The sequence below is a fragment of the Perca fluviatilis genome, chromosome 5, assembly GCF_010015445.1.
Source record: "Perca fluviatilis chromosome 5, GENO_Pfluv_1.0, whole genome shotgun sequence".
NCBI lineage: Eukaryota > Metazoa > Chordata > Actinopteri > Perciformes > Percidae > Perca > Perca fluviatilis.
In genome coordinates, this window is record NC_053116.1 from 41,596,947 (window position 1) to 41,618,594 (window position 21,648).

At 40.5% G+C, this 21,648-nt stretch overlaps 2 protein-coding genes across 3 annotated transcripts in view; one reads left to right on the forward strand and one right to left on the reverse strand.

The window, feature by feature from the left end:
* Positions 1-21,648, reverse strand: part of LOC120558615 — a 411,267-nt gene that overhangs the window by 300,867 nt on the left and 88,752 nt on the right. The window lies entirely within an intron of this gene.
* On the forward strand, positions 3,542-9,275 carry LOC120558613. Its single transcript, XM_039799671.1, has 14 exons — positions 3,542-3,643; positions 4,473-4,577; positions 4,668-4,742; positions 4,941-5,015; positions 5,194-5,295; positions 5,611-5,947; positions 6,295-6,580; positions 6,833-7,030; positions 7,184-7,275; positions 7,374-7,478; positions 7,835-8,028; positions 8,300-8,464; positions 8,672-8,916; positions 9,111-9,275. Exons 2-14 carry the CDS (start codon positions 4,522-4,524, stop codon positions 9,143-9,145), a joined length of 1,965 nt encoding a protein of 654 aa, XP_039655605.1. The 5' UTR covers positions 3,542-3,643; positions 4,473-4,521; the 3' UTR covers positions 9,146-9,275.

Below are 21,648 nucleotides of genomic sequence, written 5' to 3' on the forward strand. Positions count from 1 at the left end.
GAGAAATCAACTGTGTAGATTTTGAATATTTGCAGTTATAAAATCAATGGCAAATTGACAACTTGCTCTGACGTTTTCAGAGTTGAGAAGCTCCACAAAGTGACGGGAGAGCTTGCTAGTGCCTTCCGGGGTCGCTAGCTTGGAGAGAGAAAAGAGAGATCTTGACTGCAGCGTGGCATTTAACTCGGTGAGCTCCTGGCTGCGAAAGGACGGAGGTCGCACAATCCATCCAGACACCCCGCCAACAATGCAGTCTTTCTCATCAGACATCAGGTCTATGTGACGCACTTCCAAATGTCCACCTCACCTGCAGTCATTTTGCCAAACAGTCATGACGCCATTGTTACTTACACACAATGGTGTCATTTTCAGCATTTATTATTATTACTATTAAAACCCTCTAGACCCTAATCGATCATATACGATCTAAAACGGCACCTCTGATTCATATTTTAACCATTTAATAACCATAAAATTTAGACTTACTGATTTTGGCAGCTAAAAACTAAGGAGTTAGCCATCACAGCGGTGTCTTTGGTGTCTTTCTAGCCTTAACACCCAGCCTGGAACTTGTGTCTTTTTTCGGAGTTGTGGAGCAATAAATCCAAATGCTTACATCCAAGATTTATCCACTTGATGTCCATAATTTATCACATTTTTGGTTATTTCTGCTGCTAGCTCCGTGCTACCATCTAGCATAAGCCTCCCATGATGACGATGCTTTGAGAGAGTGTTTTGATGTTTTTCAACCAATGGGAAGGCAGGTCCGTCACACATTACGCCTTATATGGGAATCTGAGCGAGAACAAAGAGAAAAGTGGAAAAGAGAGATAACTCCGGTCTATTACCGTTCTACAGAGAAGAATGACGTCACTGTTTAGAGATTTGGCATACATTTGGGCCTTTTTTGAAGAAATGTGAATAGTTTGTCATTTATATGAGTTATAATGTTCATTATGTTCATTTTTGCACTGGATGACTCCAAATATATAGGAAAACTGTTTTAGACAACACAAATGCTTGTGTAGCATTGCTGTGTGTGTGATATCAATTAATATGACATTATTATTTTGATTATTGGTATGAATGAATGTCATGAGGGAAAAAGCGTCTGGACTTTTTTTGAAAAGTCAAGACATATGGGAAGTGATTTAGACAGGATTTTGGCTAAGCTTTTATTGATCTGAGTGTGATATCAAATACATATCTGTGAGACCCATTTTCCGTTTTATTTATTTATTTGTCTTTAAGGTCATACAACCTTTTTTCACATTCAATTGACCTCACTACAGCTCAGTATTCTAATAGCCCTGTTTTTCCTGAAAAGAATGATGTACATTGATTGAGTATAATTCAATTCAATTTTATTTATAGTATCAATTCATAACAGAGTTATCTCGAGACACTTTACAGATAGAGTAGGTCTAGACCACACTCTATGATTTCCAAAACCCCAACAATTACAGTAATTCCCTCAAGAGCAAGCATTAGCAGTGGTTATTGCGACAGTGGCAAGGAAAAACTCCCTTTTAGGAAGAAACCTCGGCAGACCCAGACTCTTGGTAGGCGGTGTCTGACGGGCCGGTTGGGGGTGTGATGAACAGTGATGATAATAGTCACATTAAAGATAATGGAACATAATGGAACAGTGACTTCGAAGGTTATCATGGAAGTTCATGTCATAGCAGGGCACATCGTGTCATACTGAGTAGTGCAGTCTCCTATACCGGATCCTGACTACTCTGTGCATAGGAACATCACAGCAGGGCGTTGCGGGATGTAACGTGGCGCTGCAGAGGATGGGTGGATGCGGTGGATGCAACGGACGCAGCAGGACGCGGCCGGGAATTGCAGAGAATTGCAGAGCATAGCTCTGCGAAGAAGAAACATAAGGACTAATCTAGCTCTGGGGAGTTCACTCCCCAGAGCTAGATTAGTAACAAGCAGTTCTGGGACAGGTTAGGTGGACGCTTCAACTCCTCACTCCCTAACTATAAGCTTTATCAAAGAGGAGGGTTTTTAGTTTACTCTTAAATGTGGCGACGGTGTCTGCCCCTCGAACCCAGACTGGGAGCTGGTTCCACAAAAGTGGAGCCTGATAGCTGAAGGCCTTGGCCCCCAGTCTACTTCCAGAGACTCTAGGAACCACAAGTAGCCCCGCATTCCGGGAGCGCAGTGCTCTAGTGGGACAATAGGGTACTAAGAGCTCTTCTAAGTATGATGGTGCTTGACCATTTAGAGCTTTGTAAGTCAGGAGGAGGATTTTAAATTCGATCCTAGATTTCACAGGAAGCCAATGTAGAGAAGCTAATACAGGAGAAATATGATCTCTTCTCTTAGTTCTCGTCAGAACACGTGCTGCAGCATTCTGGATCAGCTGGAGAGTCTTAAGGGACTTATTTGGGCAACCTGATAATAAGGAATTGCAGTAATCTAGTCTAGAAGTAACGAATGCATGGACTAGTTTTTCAGCATCGTTTTGAGACAGGATATTCCTAATTTTGGCAATGTTACGAAGATGGAAAAAGGCTATTCTTGAGGTTTGTTTTAAATGGGCGTTGAAGGATATATCCTATACTATAGACAACAGGGTTGATGTTTTACAAGCTTTTTTAAGAAATAAAACCAGACGGAAAAGGAATTGTAAAAATGGCCTCAGGTTCCTGGACGTTAATATTGTACGTGGCGTTTTCTTTTGAGAAGGGGTGCAAGTGTTCCACCAAAAAAAGTTCCTTCCTGAGATTATTTAGCAGAGCCACCATCGCTGCATCTAGACCTTAGCGCCACCCAAGACCATTGGGATTGGTTTAAAGAAATGCAAACAGCATTTTCTTCCTCCTATCTCAGAATGCATTTGCGATGTAGCCAGGCCTTACTATGTAGATAGAGCTGGACATGAGAGGCTAGTACAACTGCAGTTCTTACCAACCTCCAAATGGCTCTAAATGACATAAATAAGGCAGCACACATTGTTTTTAATACCACCCAAGAATTGGATGAAATCTCACCAGATGTGCCAAAGTTTATAATGGGGGACTTTAAAGGTACAATATGTAACTTTTCTGCATTAAAAACACCAACAATCACTATACCTATGTTATATATATTTTTTAGTTTTGTACTTATATTATCCCAAATGTTTCCACCAACTTTCAAACCCAGAAAAATTTGTAATTTAATTCGAAGACACGGGACGTTTCGTTTTTGTCGCCCGTCAATGGCGTTATATCCGTTGACTCCTCTAGTTACTCTAACTTCCGCCAAACGCAAAGGTGAACACCGGAAGTCCGCCAATGAAACCAAAGAATAAGACGGCGAAGAAGAAGAAGTTGAAGTTAACAGAGCAGCTAGCGTCACTGAACTTGACCGAAACTATTATAAACTATACAATTGTAGTATTTGTGTGTATAGCTACCTCAGTCGTTATGGACCATGATTATGCGTTGCCTGCACGTTCTGCTGCTGGAGCTAGAGCTACGAAGCGCAAACGTACAGGTGAAAAAAATGATCCAAGAAGGTTTTGGGACTTGAAAAGAAGCAAGACGAGGATAAACATTGGAGTGGCATTTCCAAGATAGAGAGAGCTTCGTGATAAACTGGGACTACAGAGAGATGCCGATCTTGCATGCATTCTAATAGACAGGTAAGCTCATATTCAGCTAATAGCAGGACAGTAGTACTCGAGTCCGGTCTTGTATTTGGACTTGTATTTGGACTTGTCTCGGTCTCGGCCGCTGGTCTTGGCAAATATGGTTTTTGGTCTCGACCAAAGTCCAAGTCCAGGTGTCTTCATTTAGTTTATAGTAATATTGGGGAGAAAGTGAAAAACAGTTTGGATGGGATGTTCAACTTTTCACAAGTTTAGACAGCCAGCTAACACTATGCTAACGTTAGCGCAACGCAAGTTAACAAGTCAACATAAGACCTGTTGCGTTAGTATTCCTTTTGTACCATCATTTTATTGAATGAAATATTAAGCTTCGCTCCTACGAGATGGGTGGGTTTTTGTTATGTTACACACAAAGCTAACTGACTATAGTTAGCCTGTGCGTATGTTAGAGGACGTTAGCTAAAGTTTCGGCGAGCTAACCACGACAGTCAACCAACCTCTGCTGCTTATAGTATGTTTACATCACACCATAGGTATAACGTTACATATTTTCAGTTTTACCTGAAACTGTGCCCATCTACACTGTAGTTAGTTATAATATATATAAATACAAGTAACCGATAGTAAATCCTCGTATTGAACAGACAAAGCTAACGGTGTGGGTTTATTGAAATATTCAGCTCAGGCTTGCTGATTGTTGTTCTAGGCATGTTATGTACTGGCGTAAGTTACTAACTTTGTTAGTAACTTCTTTGTTAGTAACTAACTTTGTTAGTAACTTCGTTATTAACTTCATATAATTCTAGATATGTGTTATGGGTTGGTGGTAAATTACATTTCCATATGTTTCCTTATTGAACAGTTATCAAAGAGGAGGACCATCAACATCAACTCCTAGCAAGAGACATGGAATGCCTATTCAAACCCTCTCGACCATAGCACCATCCAGTCAGTCCTCATCAGATAGGTAATGAATACAGAAGATTTAGAAAATTACTTCTCCAATTTGCTAAGTATGATAAGTACACCAGACTAATAGATGGCATTTGTTTTACAGAGAGCACTGCTTTCTGGAGCCTGGTATTGAAGACCTTTCCATGGCAGAAACAGAACAACAGACGCTAGATGAAAGGTGATTTTTTTTTAAACTGGTATTTATAAGTAATTATTGTTATTGGTTTGAAATTAAGTTGTTTCACTTACAATCATTTATCATTTCTATGTAAACTAGGGATGCATAAATGACAGAAATGGCCTGTGTGTGGCGCAGACTTGGTTCACACCCCCCCCCCGTTTTAAAACTTTGTTTTAATTATTTTTTTTCTTTTAGTTTTTCTAAGATGAGTGTTCATGATGAGTCCACCTTTATCCTGACTGAAGACGCTAATGATCTTCAAAACACAGTGTAAGTATTATTCTAATCCATAGTTTTATACTTTCTCTGTGCTTTGATGTACAGTACATGACAACTCACAAGATCTGAAACTGAACCCACCTAATCAACACCCCCTTTGTATAATTAGCTGTGTAATCCATTCAGTTATTCTGTATTTGTCTTTCTGAATTTTTTCTTTTATTTTCAGGATTGACTGGCGAAACCAGGATGATATGAATGATGATGCATGGGAAACAGCTAGTGAAGCTAGTAGTTCGGATGAGGACTATATCCCATCTATTTGTATGAGGTTTGTCAGAAGCAAGTCTACTCACCTCTTTCACACCATAGTTTAGCACTGTCCTGTGAACCAATGTACGTGGGTAGGCGTGGCTAGGCTTAGACTAATGGAAAGCTAAACCTATAGTGGGTGTGATTTCTTGTTGTTGGTGAATGGCAGAGAAGTGAAATAACTTTCTACGCTGTATAGTGTAATGTTTTAACTGTAATAATTTTCCATTTTATAGATATCTTTTCACATATAAAATCAAATACATTTATCTGTAGTAAGCACATGTTAATGGTACATACTGTATTATATTTTATTTTTTACATATTCTGACAGAACTGGTGGAGGAAAAAAAGCCTTGGACATTATTGAAGAGCTTCCGTTAATCAGTCTGGAAGAGACGGTGCATCTTTACACAGAAAATGAAGTACCGCCCCAACGAGAAGATTCTGTAGCATCTCCTGCTGGCCTCCAAGTCTTGTGTGAGGATGATTTAATTGGACAACGGGCATCGATAGTGTACGAATCCAACTTGAAACAGCTGGTTACGTTTCTAAGGCTACCTTTTGTGAAGTGCAATTTCACAAACAATGTGACACATCAGGCTTGCCAGGCTTCAGCACCATTTGAAGTTAATCTGACTTCAAGAGGCACAGGAACAATCATTGAATGGGTGAGTCCAAAAATATCTCTGTACCACAAAATCATGTAAATCTCATATATTAATTTACCTTTACTTTATATAACATAAGAAACATCCATCCATTGGTGGGAATCCAAATTTGTGGCACACATTACCATGCCCCACTAAGTCAATTCCATCTTTTATTTTAATGCACATGTATTTTTCACATGTATTTTAAAACATGCAATGCTGCCCCTGAAAGACTGTAATTCCTGGAAAGGGCATGTTTGCTAACAAGTATATTTGCTGTTATTTCTAATTTGTACATATAAAAGTGGAACACTATGGTGGGGACACATGTCTACCAATCAGCTTACTGTTTCATTGTCTTACAGATATGTTCCAATGGTCACCATATATGGAGGTGGAACTCACAGTCCACACTAAAATACGGGATGCAGGCAGGGGACTTTATGATGGCTACAAACATCCTCCTGTCTGGGAATAACTATTATAAAGTGTCCCACCTGTTCAATTACATGAACATGGGCTTTGTTGGGAAGGACTCTTTCTTTAGCATTCAAGACACCTACTGCCTAGGAGCAATCAAGGACTTCTGGGAGGAAAAGAGATCTACAGCGATCCAACGTCTGCAGAATAAAGATGGTGTTGTTGTGCTAGGTATGTCCGCTGGCTTTTTAACAAAGGGAATTAAAAGTCAAACATAGCCTACATTTTCTAAGTGCAGAATCCTTACATCATGATGTAGTTTCTTTGGTAATTTATCTTGCTTTTAATATTTTAATTACTTTAAAAGTACAATGTTCCTTATTTGCCTTTCGATTTTGCTTTTCAATGTTCCTGTCTTGCACTTTTCAAACTTGTCATTACAATTGTTGTTCTGAAGATAATTTTTGTGCCTGACTTTTACAGCAGATGGAAGAATGGACAGTCCAGGACACTGTGCCCAGTACTGCACGTACACCACCATGGAGAATGATACTAAGGAAATCATATCTGTTGTGACTATTGACAAAAGGCAGACCCAGCGAAACTCTGTCATCATGGAAAGAGAGGCTTTTGTAAGCACCATGGACAAGCTTCTGACAGAAGTAAAGCTCACAGAAATATGTACGGATGCTCACACTCAGATTGCTTCTCTTATGAGTAAATTGGTATTATTTACAGTGCTAATGTAAAATCCTTTTTATGTTTATTAGATGTGTATGATTTGTCTGTTGCATATATTAGCTTCTAAATTAATGATTTATTTTTGTTTACAAGATCCTAGATCTGGTAGATACAAGGACTCTGGAGTACTTCACTCATGGGATATGTGGCATGGAGCAAAGAATCTGGCCAAGAAGATCACTGCAGTGGGTTTTTCCTAATTGTGAAATTTCAGTTCTGTCGACATGTAAACATATTCTATATTCTATCATAATCTAAATAAATGGTTTGTTTGCGTACTTAGGCAGGACAGCTGTCAGGACAAAAGGTCCTGCTGCAGTGGACAAAAGACATTGTTAACCACTTCTGGTACTGTTGTAAGACAGCAGAGACGGAAGTGCAATTCCGGGTAAGTAATGCATCTCAATTTGTTTTATCTTGTAAGTGACTACATAAATTAAGTTAACATTTAGTTTGATATTGTTAACTGTCTTAGGGAACCCAAGAGAAAAGAACTTTATACTGAAGAAGGCTCAAGACTCATAATTCAATGCACTTTGCACATACACGGGCAGTGTGGCAAAAAATGTAATTTGTAATGCATATACTCCTGTATACTATACAGTGGACTCAGAAGTCCATATTCAATAATTTTTGACACACTGCCAGTCTTAGATCACAGCACACACCCATATCAACACCTAAACTATTCATCCATCTTTTGTTGTGCCACTGTCTGATCTAATCACAACCTATTTATTTTAGAAACTGTGGAGCAGTGTGCTTCACCATGTTACGAATGAGCACAAATGGTACCTTGGCCATTGCTTGCATGATCGCCTGCCAGAAAATCAAGAGAAGGAATGGCTGGAGAGTGGGTCACAGGCTCACAAGGCACTAGAAACTATTGTGCTCAACAAGAGATGGCTGAAAGACGTGCACCGATATCTGCCTTTCAGGTAACTTCAGCAACCACCTAAAATACTTTTTTCAAATTGAAGTTAACATGTCAGATTTCCATAAAGCCAAGCAATGGGAATAGTTAAACATTTTGGTCTAACTATGACCTGTGTATGTGAACACTGAAAACAGTTTTTGTAAAGTTACATAATTCTGATGTAATCTGTTAGACAAACGCATTCAAACATTATTCAACACAGTAAATTATCTTTAGAATACATTATCGCCACTGTCTGTAGTATAATTATACAGACATTTTTTTCCACATAGATCAACCTGTCAGCTGGAGTCCTTTCACAACCACATCCTGATGTATGCAAGCAAGCGTTTCAGTTTCTCGCCGTCCGTGTATGAGGCAAGGACTCTCCTGGCAGCCCTGGACTACAACCACCATAAAAACCGACCACCACTGTCTAACAAAGAGGGCCAAATGATGTAAGACTAACAAGAATTTCTCTTGGCACACTCTTCAGAAAAGCATAGGCCTACAGATAATCATTTATGTATATGATTTTTCACTTTGTAAGGAATTCATTTTAGACTAACCAGTTATATTTTTCCATAATGTTATATTTTATAAATATTAGTGTATTCAACCAAAATACAACTTTGGATTTTAAATAAATGTTTTTCTTTTTAAAGCTTTCGTCGACAATACCAAAAGAAATCTGGGAGATGGACTGTCTACACCCTGAAAGTTGTGAAGGACTACAGCTACATCCCTGATCTGCAGGCAGCCATTTTGAGGAAAAGACTGCATTCTGAGAGGGGGTTGCCAAGACGCAGGATTCTACGTCCTGATGACCCTAGGACACTCGGCCTCCTTCCAAATGTTCCCCCTCCGTCCATAGACACCATTATTGAGTTCCATGTCAGCAGAGGCCTAGGTATGAATACCTGAAAGTTTCAATTGTGAATATATTTTCAGCAAACAAATGTCATCAGACTGTAAAAGAAGAAATTTGGTAGACTAATGTTCGGTTTGATTGACGTGTGTTATGGCCCTGGTCTGTATTTTTCTGAGATGGGAAATTATACTGTTATTCCTGTATATTAAAATGAAATGTCTTTTCTCTTACAGGGACCAGCTCTACACAGCATGAGATGAGGGAGTAGCTCTGAATCCTTGTTCATCTGAACCCCAGCGCTCGATTCCCTCGTCAACTGAGCAAGCTGGACTTGATTTTTTGTTAGGACACTTATGCACCAAAATATGCAATTTTTCAACGCATTACAAGTGTAAATAAATAGGATTCAATTTGAATGTTCAACTACAAAACAGTTTTTATTCAGAAATAAATTATGTGGAAAACAAGATTTCTTATGTCTTTGGCTCTTGCTATTACTAATATGCAGTATATTATTAAGAAGGCAGTAAGGAACAACATCACTTGGTTTAACTTAATAACAACTACGTTAACTACATATACTTTATAACTATTACGATAACTTTATTCTATTAAATAAAACATCAAAGACAAACAACAACAGCAGTGAGATGGCTTTAGCAACCACAGTAGTTACAACACCGCTTCAATGAAACCAGTGTACCTGCCAATTGGGTCTGGGAATTTATCCCGTATTCTGGACACACAACAGCTGGGGATGACAACACGGTTTCCCACCCCGAGGGCACCAAACCGCCACAAGACAAAGTTTCTGTAAGCGGCATAGCGGTATTCCCGGTTGTCATCCCCAGGCAGCTGTGTATCATGGAGAGCATATATGTCATTTCTTAGCCGCCGTGCTAAGCGCAGTACATGCTCATCTAATATATACAAAGACATGTGGGGCAATCTGCTGATGCAGTTGGCCTCCATCATGCCACAACATTTATTTTCGATGTCCGTTCCCATTTCCCTGCATCTTGAGCAACTGCACCAATTAGGCACACCTTGCAATGGTGCTTCTGCTCCCTGTGTAGCTGGTTGGAGCACATCGAAGATGAGACCAGGCTCTCTGTCCATAACTCTGATTAATAGTCTACGTGCATCATCTGCATCCATGTTCCCTATCCGCTCCTGAAAATCATAAATTTAAGAAATTTTAAAGCGTAACCCTGATTCTGAAATGATTTCTTCCTGTGAGCATCATACTACAAATTATCCAAATGTTTCTCTCTTTAAATATTTTTTTTTCTCTCCCTCAATTTCTGTCTTTTTTTTTTTTTTCATAAAAGGAATTTTAATTTTATCCTGACACTGGCAGCATTTCCTAAGATACCTCTGTCTGAGACCTCCTTTCCTCCTGCAGCCTCTACACCCTCACTCTGTCCTCTTCAGAAATTCCAGGTGCTGCTCTGGTCCCTCTTCCTCTAGCTGCCTGTCTACCCCTTGTTGCACTGCTGGCTCCTGCAGTTCTGCCCGCTCTTGTCATCCCTCTCCTTCCACCTGCTGTCCTTCCTCTTGCTGCATCATTCACTCCAGCAGCTCCACTCACTCCTGCTTCACTGCTGTCTTCGACCACTCCACTTGCTTCTGCTACACTGCTCGTTGCTGATGTTCTGCCTGCTCTTGCCATTCCCCTTGCTCTACCCAGTGATCTTCCTCTTCCACTCACTCCAGCTGCTCTGCTTGCCCTTCCTGTCCTTCTTCCTCTTGCAGTAACTCTTTCAAGTGTTGAGTCCTGCTCTGCATGCCGGGGACTCCAGGTCTCATCACTAACTGCTAATGACTCATCCGTTGAGGAGCCATCCGTCTCTTTCTACAACATATTTACATTTTGACAGAAACACAAAAATCTTGAGATACAGAGAGGACATGATCAGCTGACCACAGATAAGTGGCTACATTAAAATAGCTATCTTTTTATCTTTTGCTTGTTACTAAATAATGCATAAATCATTTTTAAAAACATTTTGTTCAATTCAAGGGTCCAAGTTTTGTGGCGAGTCCTGTGTGCATCTGTTGTGACCATATGGTTTATTGCAATGATTTTGGGCCTATGCTTTTACAGTTGTTTATTTTAAAAACATGTCTATGGCAATGACTTCAAGAGCACAATACAATGAGGTCAACCAAATGCACCAGCTGTTAATTTAGTTCAAACTTAGTGTAGTTTTTAGCAAGTTATTACTGTGTTGCAGCACCACAGACAGAGTACTCTAACAACCAGTGTTCAAAGTACCATCTAAGAGCCAAATACTGCTAGAATAAGGGAAGATTAGCTTCACTCTACAACCCCCTCTGGTCAGCTGGTGAATGAAAATGTTAATTTTGAATCCTGATAGCAACGCAATAGTTGGCACACATGCCCCAGGGGTAACGTTAGATGTAAATCATACAATGTCACAGAATTATACTCAATAGCAAAATATAAATAATAAAGCATTTTTCAGTCGCACATATTAGCTAATTGCAACAACAACAAAAAACATTTGAATATCGATCCAGCTTACTACGATGACAAGTGGCTCATGCCAACCAACTACCTAATTCCTACGGTAACATTATTATTGTAATGTTATAACACGCTCATAAAGTTATTTTTTTTAATTTTATTTTAGTTTGATTATTTCGACGCCTGAATACACCACTGGACTAACCTACGATTAAATTCACCACATGATTATAGCTACAGTAACGTTAGCTGTTCAGTAGCTGGCTAGCTAGATGGTTAATGTTAGTCGACTCATCTTACATTAGCTAACGTTTCTGATAAGTTACGTTACCTTGCGGATATTTCATTAGAATGGCATTACATAAAGTGAATAACCCTAACTAAACCTAACGTGAATACAGCTATAATATATTTAACAATACATTACCTTGTCAGTAAACATGTTTTATGCCAGACGCTAGATAAGCTGATTAACATTGACGACGACAACAAATCCCATTATCCCAAGCTGCGTCGCGACGTCATCAAAAGTAGGTCTTTTGTTATTGTTTTGATTGAGAGACCCCTAGTGGCCAAAAACTACATATTGTACGTTTAATAACTGCACCCTCAAAAAAACTCTGTCTACCTACTCGCAGTATGTCACCTGTCCAACACGAAAAAATTAAATAATTGACTTATGTTACGGCTCCATCCCAAAGGCATACTCATCCAGTGCCAGGGCCCCCTTGGGGGGCTCAGATCACAACACAGTCCTTCTAAGACCCACCTATTAACAGGATTTGAAAAGGGTTAAGCCTGTGGAAAAGCAGATCCAGGTGTGGGATGAGGACAGTATAGAGACGCTGAAAGGATGCCTGGAGTGTACATCCTGGACCTTCTTTGAGGACTCTTCAGCTGACTTGCACGAACAGACAGAAGCTATTTCGGGCTACATAGACTTTTGTGTGAGTGCGGTCATTCCAACTAAGATCATTAAGGTGTACCCAAACAATAAACCGTGGGTGACGAAAAAACTAAAAGGCATACTAAATGAGAAAAAGAGAGTCTTTGCTTTAGGAAGCTTACAGAACAGAAAAGACATGCAAAGGAAGGTCAATAAGGAGATCTATAAGGCCAGGTGTCAGTACAAGGACAAGGTACAGAGTACCCTGGCTGCGGGGAATTCTAGGGCTGCATGGACTGGTATAAAGTTGATGGCCAAATCAGAAACCAGAAGACTTAGCATAACGACTGGTAACAGCCAGTGTAGTTTTGTACAAACCACCACTGTACCTGCACCATCGGCGCCACCAGATCATTTTTCCACGGTTTCAGCCCTGACTGTTTTTGGTGAAAAATTTGATATTTTAAGGGTTTCAGGAATAGACTCACAAAAGTGGCTCGCTAGCGCCCCCTAAAAAAAGCGCCCCTGCAGTACGTTTAATGGAGACTAACAAACTTGGTACACATATGTATCATGTCAAGATGTACAAAAAAGCTCATTGGAGCCATACCCTAAACCCAACAGGAAGTCCGCCATTTTGAATTGAAAGTTTGAAATGGCCATTTCCACATGTCGTACTTTAACAAACTCCTCCTAGAGATTTCATCCGATCAACTTCAAACTCGGTCTGTGCCATCTTAAGATGTTAACGATGAAAATTTGTCAAAAAAATAACTTTTCGTCATAGGGCGTGGCCGTGGCGGGGCCACTCGAGTGTACATTGTCCAACAGAGTCGAAACTTTTCAGGATTCATAAGAGTCATAAGGCCGATATTTACTTAAAGTCATAGCGCCCCCTAGTGGCAACAGGAAGTAGGACGAAAAGTCAAGGTGCTATACTTTAACGAACTCCTCCTAGAGATTTCATCCGATGGACTTCAAATTCGGTTTTAACGTTTAATGTCTTAACCTTAAAGATGAAAAGTTATTAAAAGCCAAACCTGTCGTCAAACTGTGTGGGCGTGGCGTGGCGGCCATTTTGAGTGTTTATCGATGAACAAAGAAGTTGTTGTAACTTTGGTGTACATTCACAGCTACTGAACTGTATGACGTAGAGTGTTGTGTGAGGTATCATTGAACTCAGCAGGGAGTTCCCTTTTCATTGGTTATAATCTTCAGTGTCTGAGTGCCACGCCAACGCATGGTCACAAGGAGCGGCGTCTGCCAGTAACCAGAGCACGAGGGCCCGTCCATCGCTGCTTGCAGCTTTAATCTTTTTTTTTTTTTACTTTTTGCTCACGGAAGTAAGGCCAGTTACACACTGGACTCGTCGCGCGAGCGTGTCAGCCGCGTGGCGTGTCAGCCGCGTGGCGTGTCAGCCGCGTGGCGTGTCCGTTTATATTTCGGCTCCCATGTTAACAGGTTAGAGCTTACACACTGCCGGCCTGAGACGCGTGCCTGCTAGAAATAGAACCGACGCCTATTTTTCACGCGAGACGCGAGTGTGCTGGAAGTGTTTCCAGGCAAAACAGAATAGAAAAATATGTTTATACAGTACAGGCTAAAAATTTGGACACACCTTCTCATTCATTGCGTTTCCTTTTTATTTTCATGACTATTTACATTGTAGATTCTCACTGAAGGCATCAAAATTATAAATGAACACATATGGAATTATGTACTTAACAAAAAAGTGTGAAATAACTGAAAACATGTCTTATATTTTAGATTCTTCAAAGTAGCCACCCTTTGCTTTTTTATTAATAAGGGAAAAACTTCCACTAATGAACCCTGACAAAGCACACCTGTGAAGGTAAAACCATTTCAGGTGACTACCTCATGAAGCTCATTGAGAGAACACCAAGGGTTTGCAGAGTTATCAAAAAAGCAAAGGGGTGCTACTTTGAAGAATCTAAAATATAAGACATGTTTTCAGTTATTTCACACTTTTTTGTTAAATACATAATTCCATATGTGTTCATTCATAGTTTTGATGCTTTCAGTGAGAATCTACAATGTAAATAGTCATGAAAATAAAGAAACACATTGAATGAGAAGGTGTATCCAAACTTTTGGCCAATGACATATTGATGATTGAAAGCCTCTAGGTTTTGATATAAATCAAGATATATGAATGTAATTTTTTTAATCGATTTTCTAATATTGCACCTGTACATACAGAAATATTCTGTAGCCTATTTTGCCGTCAATACTGCCAAGGTTGTCTTTGCTGTAATCAAATCAGTATATATTAATGTTTAACATGGTATTTAATGTTATCAATGGGAAACATCCATGTGTCCAGATAAGGCTAGCAGCAGCAGCAGCACCGCGTCAGACACCTTTCTGGTGTGTAAAGACAGACAAAATCCATGCAGCTGACACGCAACAGAAACGCCACGCTGTCTTCTATCCTACATTTAAGAGTTTATGGAAAGAGAAAAAACTGAAGTTGATTGCTTCTTACAGTGCAGACGCTTTGCTGCTTGCTCTTGCCTCTGCTTGCATACTTCTGCTGATAATCTTGTTTTCCCTCTGAGAGAAACTATGAGCAATGGCTCTGGATACTTATAAATCACTGGACTATACATTTTGTTTTTTATAGGCACAGTAGGCTATTGCCATTTTTCTGCGTGAGCGTGGCCTACAAATAGCTCAAGCCTGTCAAAGTGACTGTAGCTAAAGCTAATTAGCAGCAAGATGCCTTCCTTCTCCATGGAGGACTACTACAAACTCCTTCAGAAGATTGCAGTTCTGGAAACCAAAATTTACCGGTTAGAAGTAAACGTGAAAAGTGAACAGATCTTGTGGAAATGACACCACTTTACCACTGAACCAAAACAATGGACAAAAGCATGCTAACACACGGCTAACTAGCACCAGCAAGACCACAAACAAACAGGAGAGCTGTGGAACGGATAATAAATCAACAAGTGGTAGTCCTCCCTGGAACTCTTTTGGTGCAAAAGCTAAGAGTAAATAATTTTCCTGGGAATTGGGAGGACGACTAACAGGCAGAGCACAGCGCCCTGAGATTTGTGATTTGACCGGCTGGCCTGCATTACCACCCAGGCAGAGCGCCTCTTCAACCCCTGTGATTAGTAGGACACAGCTGTGGACAACTGCAAAAGGGAAAAACCGCAACAAAATGCCTCCCCAACAACTGAGTGTGCAGGTGAAGAACAGATTTGCTCCTCTGCTGCAGGACCCTGGACATGACCTGGATTGCGTCTCACCGTCACACAGCAGGGTAAGGACTGAGAGCAATTCTAAAATTAAAAAACTACAGAAAAAGCTAACGACTTGGCCCCAAACTCTGATTGTGGGTGACTCTGCTGTACAAGATATCAAAAGCAGTAAAAACACCAAAATACTCTGTTATCCCAAAGACATGGTGTCTGACTTGGCACAAAGAATCACAGATATCGTAGCAGCACAACCAACTACTAAGAACATTATACTGCATACAGGGTCAAATGATGTTGTAAAGCAAGAGTCTGAATTGCTGAAACGTGAGTTTATGGATCTGCTGAACACAGTTAGCTCCATAAATGCGAAAGTGTTTATCAGTGGCCCTGTACCACCAGTCGGAAGAGGAGTTGAGAATTTCGGCAGACTGTTGGCACTGAACAGATGGCTTTCAACTGCATGTACCGACGATTCTCTGCAGTTCATTGACAATTTCAACATTTTCTGGGACCGCAGACATCTTTTTAAAGCAGACAGACTCTTGCTTAACAAGTCAGGAGTAAAGCTGTTCACCTCTAGCCTACTTTACTCTCTGCACCACCCATCTGCTCCCTTGGCCAAGGGCACAAGACAAGATACATCAACACAAACAAAACAAGAGGAAGACACAACAAAGTGCGGCAGTGATCCACCACAACCCCCACCTGAGCAAGGATTTGACCATGGGAGACTACAGAGCGGAGATGAGAAATCTCAACCCCCCTGTTCACCTATCCAACACTCCCCAAAACCCCTTACCAACCCCGACGAGAACTCATCGCCCTCCCCATTCCATAGGAGACCAAAGAGCGGAGATGAGAAATCTCAATCCCCATTCTACTCAAACTCCTTTAACAACCACAACGCCTTTGAGGACGTCTTTGAGGATGAGTCGCTCTCCCCTCTTTCCCCCATCCCCATGTTGGAGTTCACTGACCAGATGAAGCAGCTGGTGAATGCTGGAACCAAGTATGCCCCCCTTCCTTCTCCCATCGTTCGGCCCCGGCCAAAAGTAAAACGCCAGGCACCTCTGCCCCCTCAAGAGCGGCAGCTAACTCATTTTCCCCAAAGTGATAAGGATGCTTGTTTGCAAAATGCAGCAAGCATTAACTGATATGGGCCGGGTCCAGGCTGCATGCCTAGTAACACCCATGACTCTTTCCAAAACAAGCCTGGGCCCTGCGTATTAGGTTCTTCCACAATTTATGTTGTAATACGTAATAGAAAAAGAATAATGAATAAGCACTTAACGGCAAACTTTGCAAACTTAGCATCCATTCCTCGTCAGCCACAGTCAGTCACAAAAAATGAAAACACACTAACACTAGCCCTACTAAACGTCAGGTCCTTGGTAGGAAAATCATTTTTAATCAATGATTTTATTATTAAGCACAATCTTGATTTTATGTTTTTAACTGAAACCTGGTTGGACCATAATAACAGTGCTGCTGTTCTCATTGAGTCAGCCCCCCCTAACTTCAGTTGTATGAGTGAGAATAGAGTGAATAAGAAAGGAGGTGGAGTCGCCATTTTGTTTAATGACTCATTCCAATGTATGCAATTATCTTACGGACATTTTGCTTCTTTTGAATATGTGGCTCTTCAGCTAAGATCCTCCCCTCAAGCTCTACTTCTAAATATCTACAGGCCACCTAAATACTGTGCAAACTTCTTTGACGATTTTAATGAACTGCTGTCTATAATCTGTATTAACTTTGACCGTGTAATTATTGCTAGTGATTTTAACATTCATGTTGACAACCCCCAGGACCGAGGGACCAAAGAACTGTGTTGTGTTATTGAGAGCTATGGACTGACTCAGCATGTGACACAGCCCACGCACAATAAGGGGCACACTCTGGACTTGATTATCTCCAAGGGTCTGAACATTCTCAAGGTTGTGGTGACTGATGTTGCTCTCTCTGATCATTCCTGTGTTTTCTTTAACGGCACTATCTCTCTGCCCAAAAGTGTTCAAACTAAGTTAATCAGAAAACGGTATATCACTGAAAACACCAGTGAATCATTCATTCAGCTTTTCTCCTCTACACCCACCCTCACTGGGGTCTCAGTCACTGAGCTTGTAGATAACTTCAACTGTAAAATTACGAATGTTATTGATGCTATTGCTCCCACTAAGGTCAAAGCTGTCTCTGGTAAGAAAAGATCTCCATGGAGAAATTTTATAGGTGTGAGAACAGAAAAAAGAGTGTCGAAAAGCTGAACGTAGTTGGCAAAAATCTAATCTCCAGGTCCATTATAACATCTATAAAGAGAGACTTCGCATTTATAATTTGGAACTAAGGAATGCAAGGCGGTCCTTTTTCTCTGACATTATCGCCAGAAACAATAATAATTCACGTGCTTTGTTTGCTACTGTTGATAGATTAACTAACCCTCCAGTACCAATAGCATCTGAACTGTTGTCTACCAAGGCTTGCAATGACTTTGCCTCCTTCTTCACAGACAAAATTCAGAAAATTAGACAAACAGTCAGTGCTTCCATATCAAGTACAGGATATGTGTTGTCACAGTGTTCAAACAAAACAAAATCAAATATGACACAATTTCATGCGATCAGTCATAACAACCTGGAAGACATTATACAACATCTGAAAACCTCCTGTTGCCTTGATATTCTACCAACGGGTGTTTTCAAAAGTGTTTTGAATTGTTTGGCTTCTGATCTTCTAAATATTGTAAATACGTCTCTGCTCTCAGGTATCTTCCCACAGGCCCTGAAAACTGCAGTCATCAAGCCACTCCTAAAAAAGAACAATCTAGACACGTCACTAATGACCAACTATAGGCCAATATCAAACCTTCCTCTTTTAAGTAAAATCATAGAAAAAGTGGTTTTTCAACAACTCAACCTTTTCTTATCACTAAACAACAGTTTTGATGCCTTCCAGTCAGGTTTTCGACCACACCACAGCACTGAGACGGCTCTTGTCAAAGTCTTTAATGACATCCACTTAGGGCGTTTTCACACATACCTCGTTTGGTCCGGACTTTTTAGTTTGATCCGAACCAAAATTAAAGGTGTGAAACCTCCCCCGGACCACGGTCTGGATCAAAAGACCAAATTTTGGTCTGACAAAAAGAGGTGGTCTCGGTCCGGACCAAACTGAACCATGGTCCGGTTCGTTGATAGTCTGAAAGCATTTTTTGGATGGTTCGGACTTTCGGACCAAATACAGGAAGCTCTGGCAGGCTCTCCTTGTGTTACAATACCGGGGAAGCTCCTTTAAGGAACAGCTCGGTGCTTAGAGAGAGAGAGAGAGAGAGAGAGAGAGAGAGAGAGAGAGAGAGAGAGAGAGAGAGACGGTAAATGCACTCAGAGCAGACAGCTGTCGGCTATCAGAGCAGAGAATACATCAGCAGTTTATTTGTTAAGTGGTAGTAAATGTACAGTGTAAGTTTCAGTTTGTCTCTGAATAAATGATCCAGAAAGAAAGTTCCCGTGTCTTGCTTCTCAACATCACAACAAAACAAAAAGAGCCGCGGCACTAGGGGAGAGCAGCGGTCAGTTGAATAGCCTAAACTCGGACCCAGAGAGAGGATACGAGAGGACGGGGAAGCCCGTCAACAAACCAATCAGTTCTAAGTATCTGGAGACGCAGCTCACGTATGTGATGACGGCAGGACGTAGTTTTGTCACGTATAGATCTGTAGTGCGCTTGCAAAACTGCAGTGTGAAACCAAAACTTACCGGATCAAATGTATACAATGTAACAAAAACATGAACCTTGGTACGGACCTTGGTTTGGACTTTCATGTGTGAAAACGCCCTTAAACACAGATAGTGGCAAAATCTCAGTCTTAGTATTACTTGATCTCAGTGCTGCATTTGATACGGTAGACCATGACATATTACTTGACCGATTGGAAAACTGGGTTGGTCTTTCTGGCTCAGTACTAAAGTGGTTTGAATCCTATTTAAAGAATAGGGACTACTTTGTGTCTATAGGTAATTATACATCTAAGCATACAAACATGACGTGCGGAGTTCCCCAAGGCTCTGTTCTGGGGCCTCTTCTGTTCAACATCTACATGCTTCCACTGGCTCAGATTATGGAAACAACAAAATAAGTTACCATAGTTATGCGGATGACACACAAATTTACATAACCTTATCGCCAGGGAATTATAGCCCAATACAACAACTGAATATGTGCATTGAACAAATTAACGACTGGATGTGCCAGAACTTTTCTTAAATAAAATTGTTTTTGGAGCAAAAGAGGAACGATTAAAGGTCAGCACTCAGCTTCAAACGACAATGTTAAAAACAACAGACAAAGCCAGAAATCTTGGTGTAGTCATGGACCCTGAATTTTAAAAGTCACATTAAGACAATTACAAAATCAGCCTATTATCACCTTAAAAATATATCAAGGGTTAAAGGACTTATGTCTCAGCAGGATTTGGAAAAACTTGTCCATGCTTTTATCTTCAGTAGACTTGACTACTGTAACGGTGTCTTTACAGGTCTCCCTAAAAAATCAATCAGACAGCTGCAGCTGATTCAGAACGCTGCTGCTCGAGTCCTCACTAAAAACAAGAAAGTGGATCACATCACTCCAGTTCTGAAGTCTCTACACTGGCTTCCAGTGCCTCAAAGAATTGATTTAAAAATACTTTTGCTGGTTTACAAATCACTAAATGGTTTAGGGTCAAAATACATTTCTGATCTGCTACTACATTATGACCCACCCAGACCTCTCAGGTCGTCTGGGACAGGTCTACTTGTTGTCCCCAGAGTCAGAACTAAACAGGGGGAAGCAGCGTTCAGTTTTTATGCTCCACATATTTGGAACAAACTCCCAGAAAACTGCAGGTCCGCTACAACTCTCAGTTTTTTTAAATCCAGGCTAAAGCTAAGCTTTCTTTAAATACATTTTTTTAACTGCTCTTTCTTTAAAATTCTTATACTGCACTGTACAGTTTATTCTTGTCTTTTAATGATCTGAAATTTTTGTTAATTGTTTTAATGCTTTGACATTGTTTTTAATTGTTTTCTAACTGTTTTCTAACTGTTTTCTAACTGTTTTCTAACTGTTTTCTAACTGTTTTTAATGTTTCATGTTTCATGTAAAGCACTTTGAATTGCCTTGTTGCTGAAATGTGCTATATAAATAAAGCTGCCTTGCCTTGCCTTGCCTTGTCACTTCAACTTTGCACCTGGGGATGGACAGTTCATTGAGCTGAGGTGGACGTGGACACATTAATGTTAAAGCTGTAGTGTTTATCATTGCACATTAGCCTAACAGCTAGCAGAGTTTCCTTCTGCTTAGAACTTAATCCCAACAAAACGGCACAGTTGAATTTCAGCCTGCATGCACGTTTTTGTAGCCTAAACAGAGCGGCTTATATTGGAAATATTAGAGAGAGCAACAAGTTAGCGGACTGCTGAGTCGCCCTCTGTGCTCTTTGTCTGCTCAGCTGCTAAAACTGCTGTGCTGCGAAGCATCTGTCCTCCTCAGCAAACCTTTTTTTTTCTTTTTACTTTATTGACAATAGAGCTTTCTTTCACTGCAGTGGTTCCGGGCACTATTTTTTTTTCTTCCTTTCATTTTAAAAGGTTTTTTTTTTACTCAGTAACAGATCGGATTTGTAATGTAGCGAAATAGAATACTACTCAATACAGTAATGTGAGTAAATGTATATCTTTACTTTCCACTTCTGCTCTTAACCCCCTCCCCCTCTCTCCATCCCTAGTCACTTTAATCCCCCGCACTAACTTACATCCTGGACTTTCTCGTTTTTGTTTACTCTAATAATCCTGGTTGGAATTGGGCCACACTGCATGTTGAGTTAGTAACAGGCAGGTGTGTTGATAGGCAGGGTCCAGGTACACACACACAGAGCCAAACCACGGACAGGAAAACACAAGCGAGCGATGGCAACCAAGCACAACGACTGTTAACAGCCAGTGCTAATTTCTTGTCTGCTCCGAGCACATCCACCATCATGTACGCACAAGAAAAACACATTTTTGAGTTGACTTTCAGTTTTGATAATTAGGCATGCTATGACATGTTCATGAAAGGTTGTGTTTTTTAGGTTTAAGCTGTCCTGAAATGAGTAAGGAATGGAATAATTTCTCATGTTTTGTTTGTAGTGA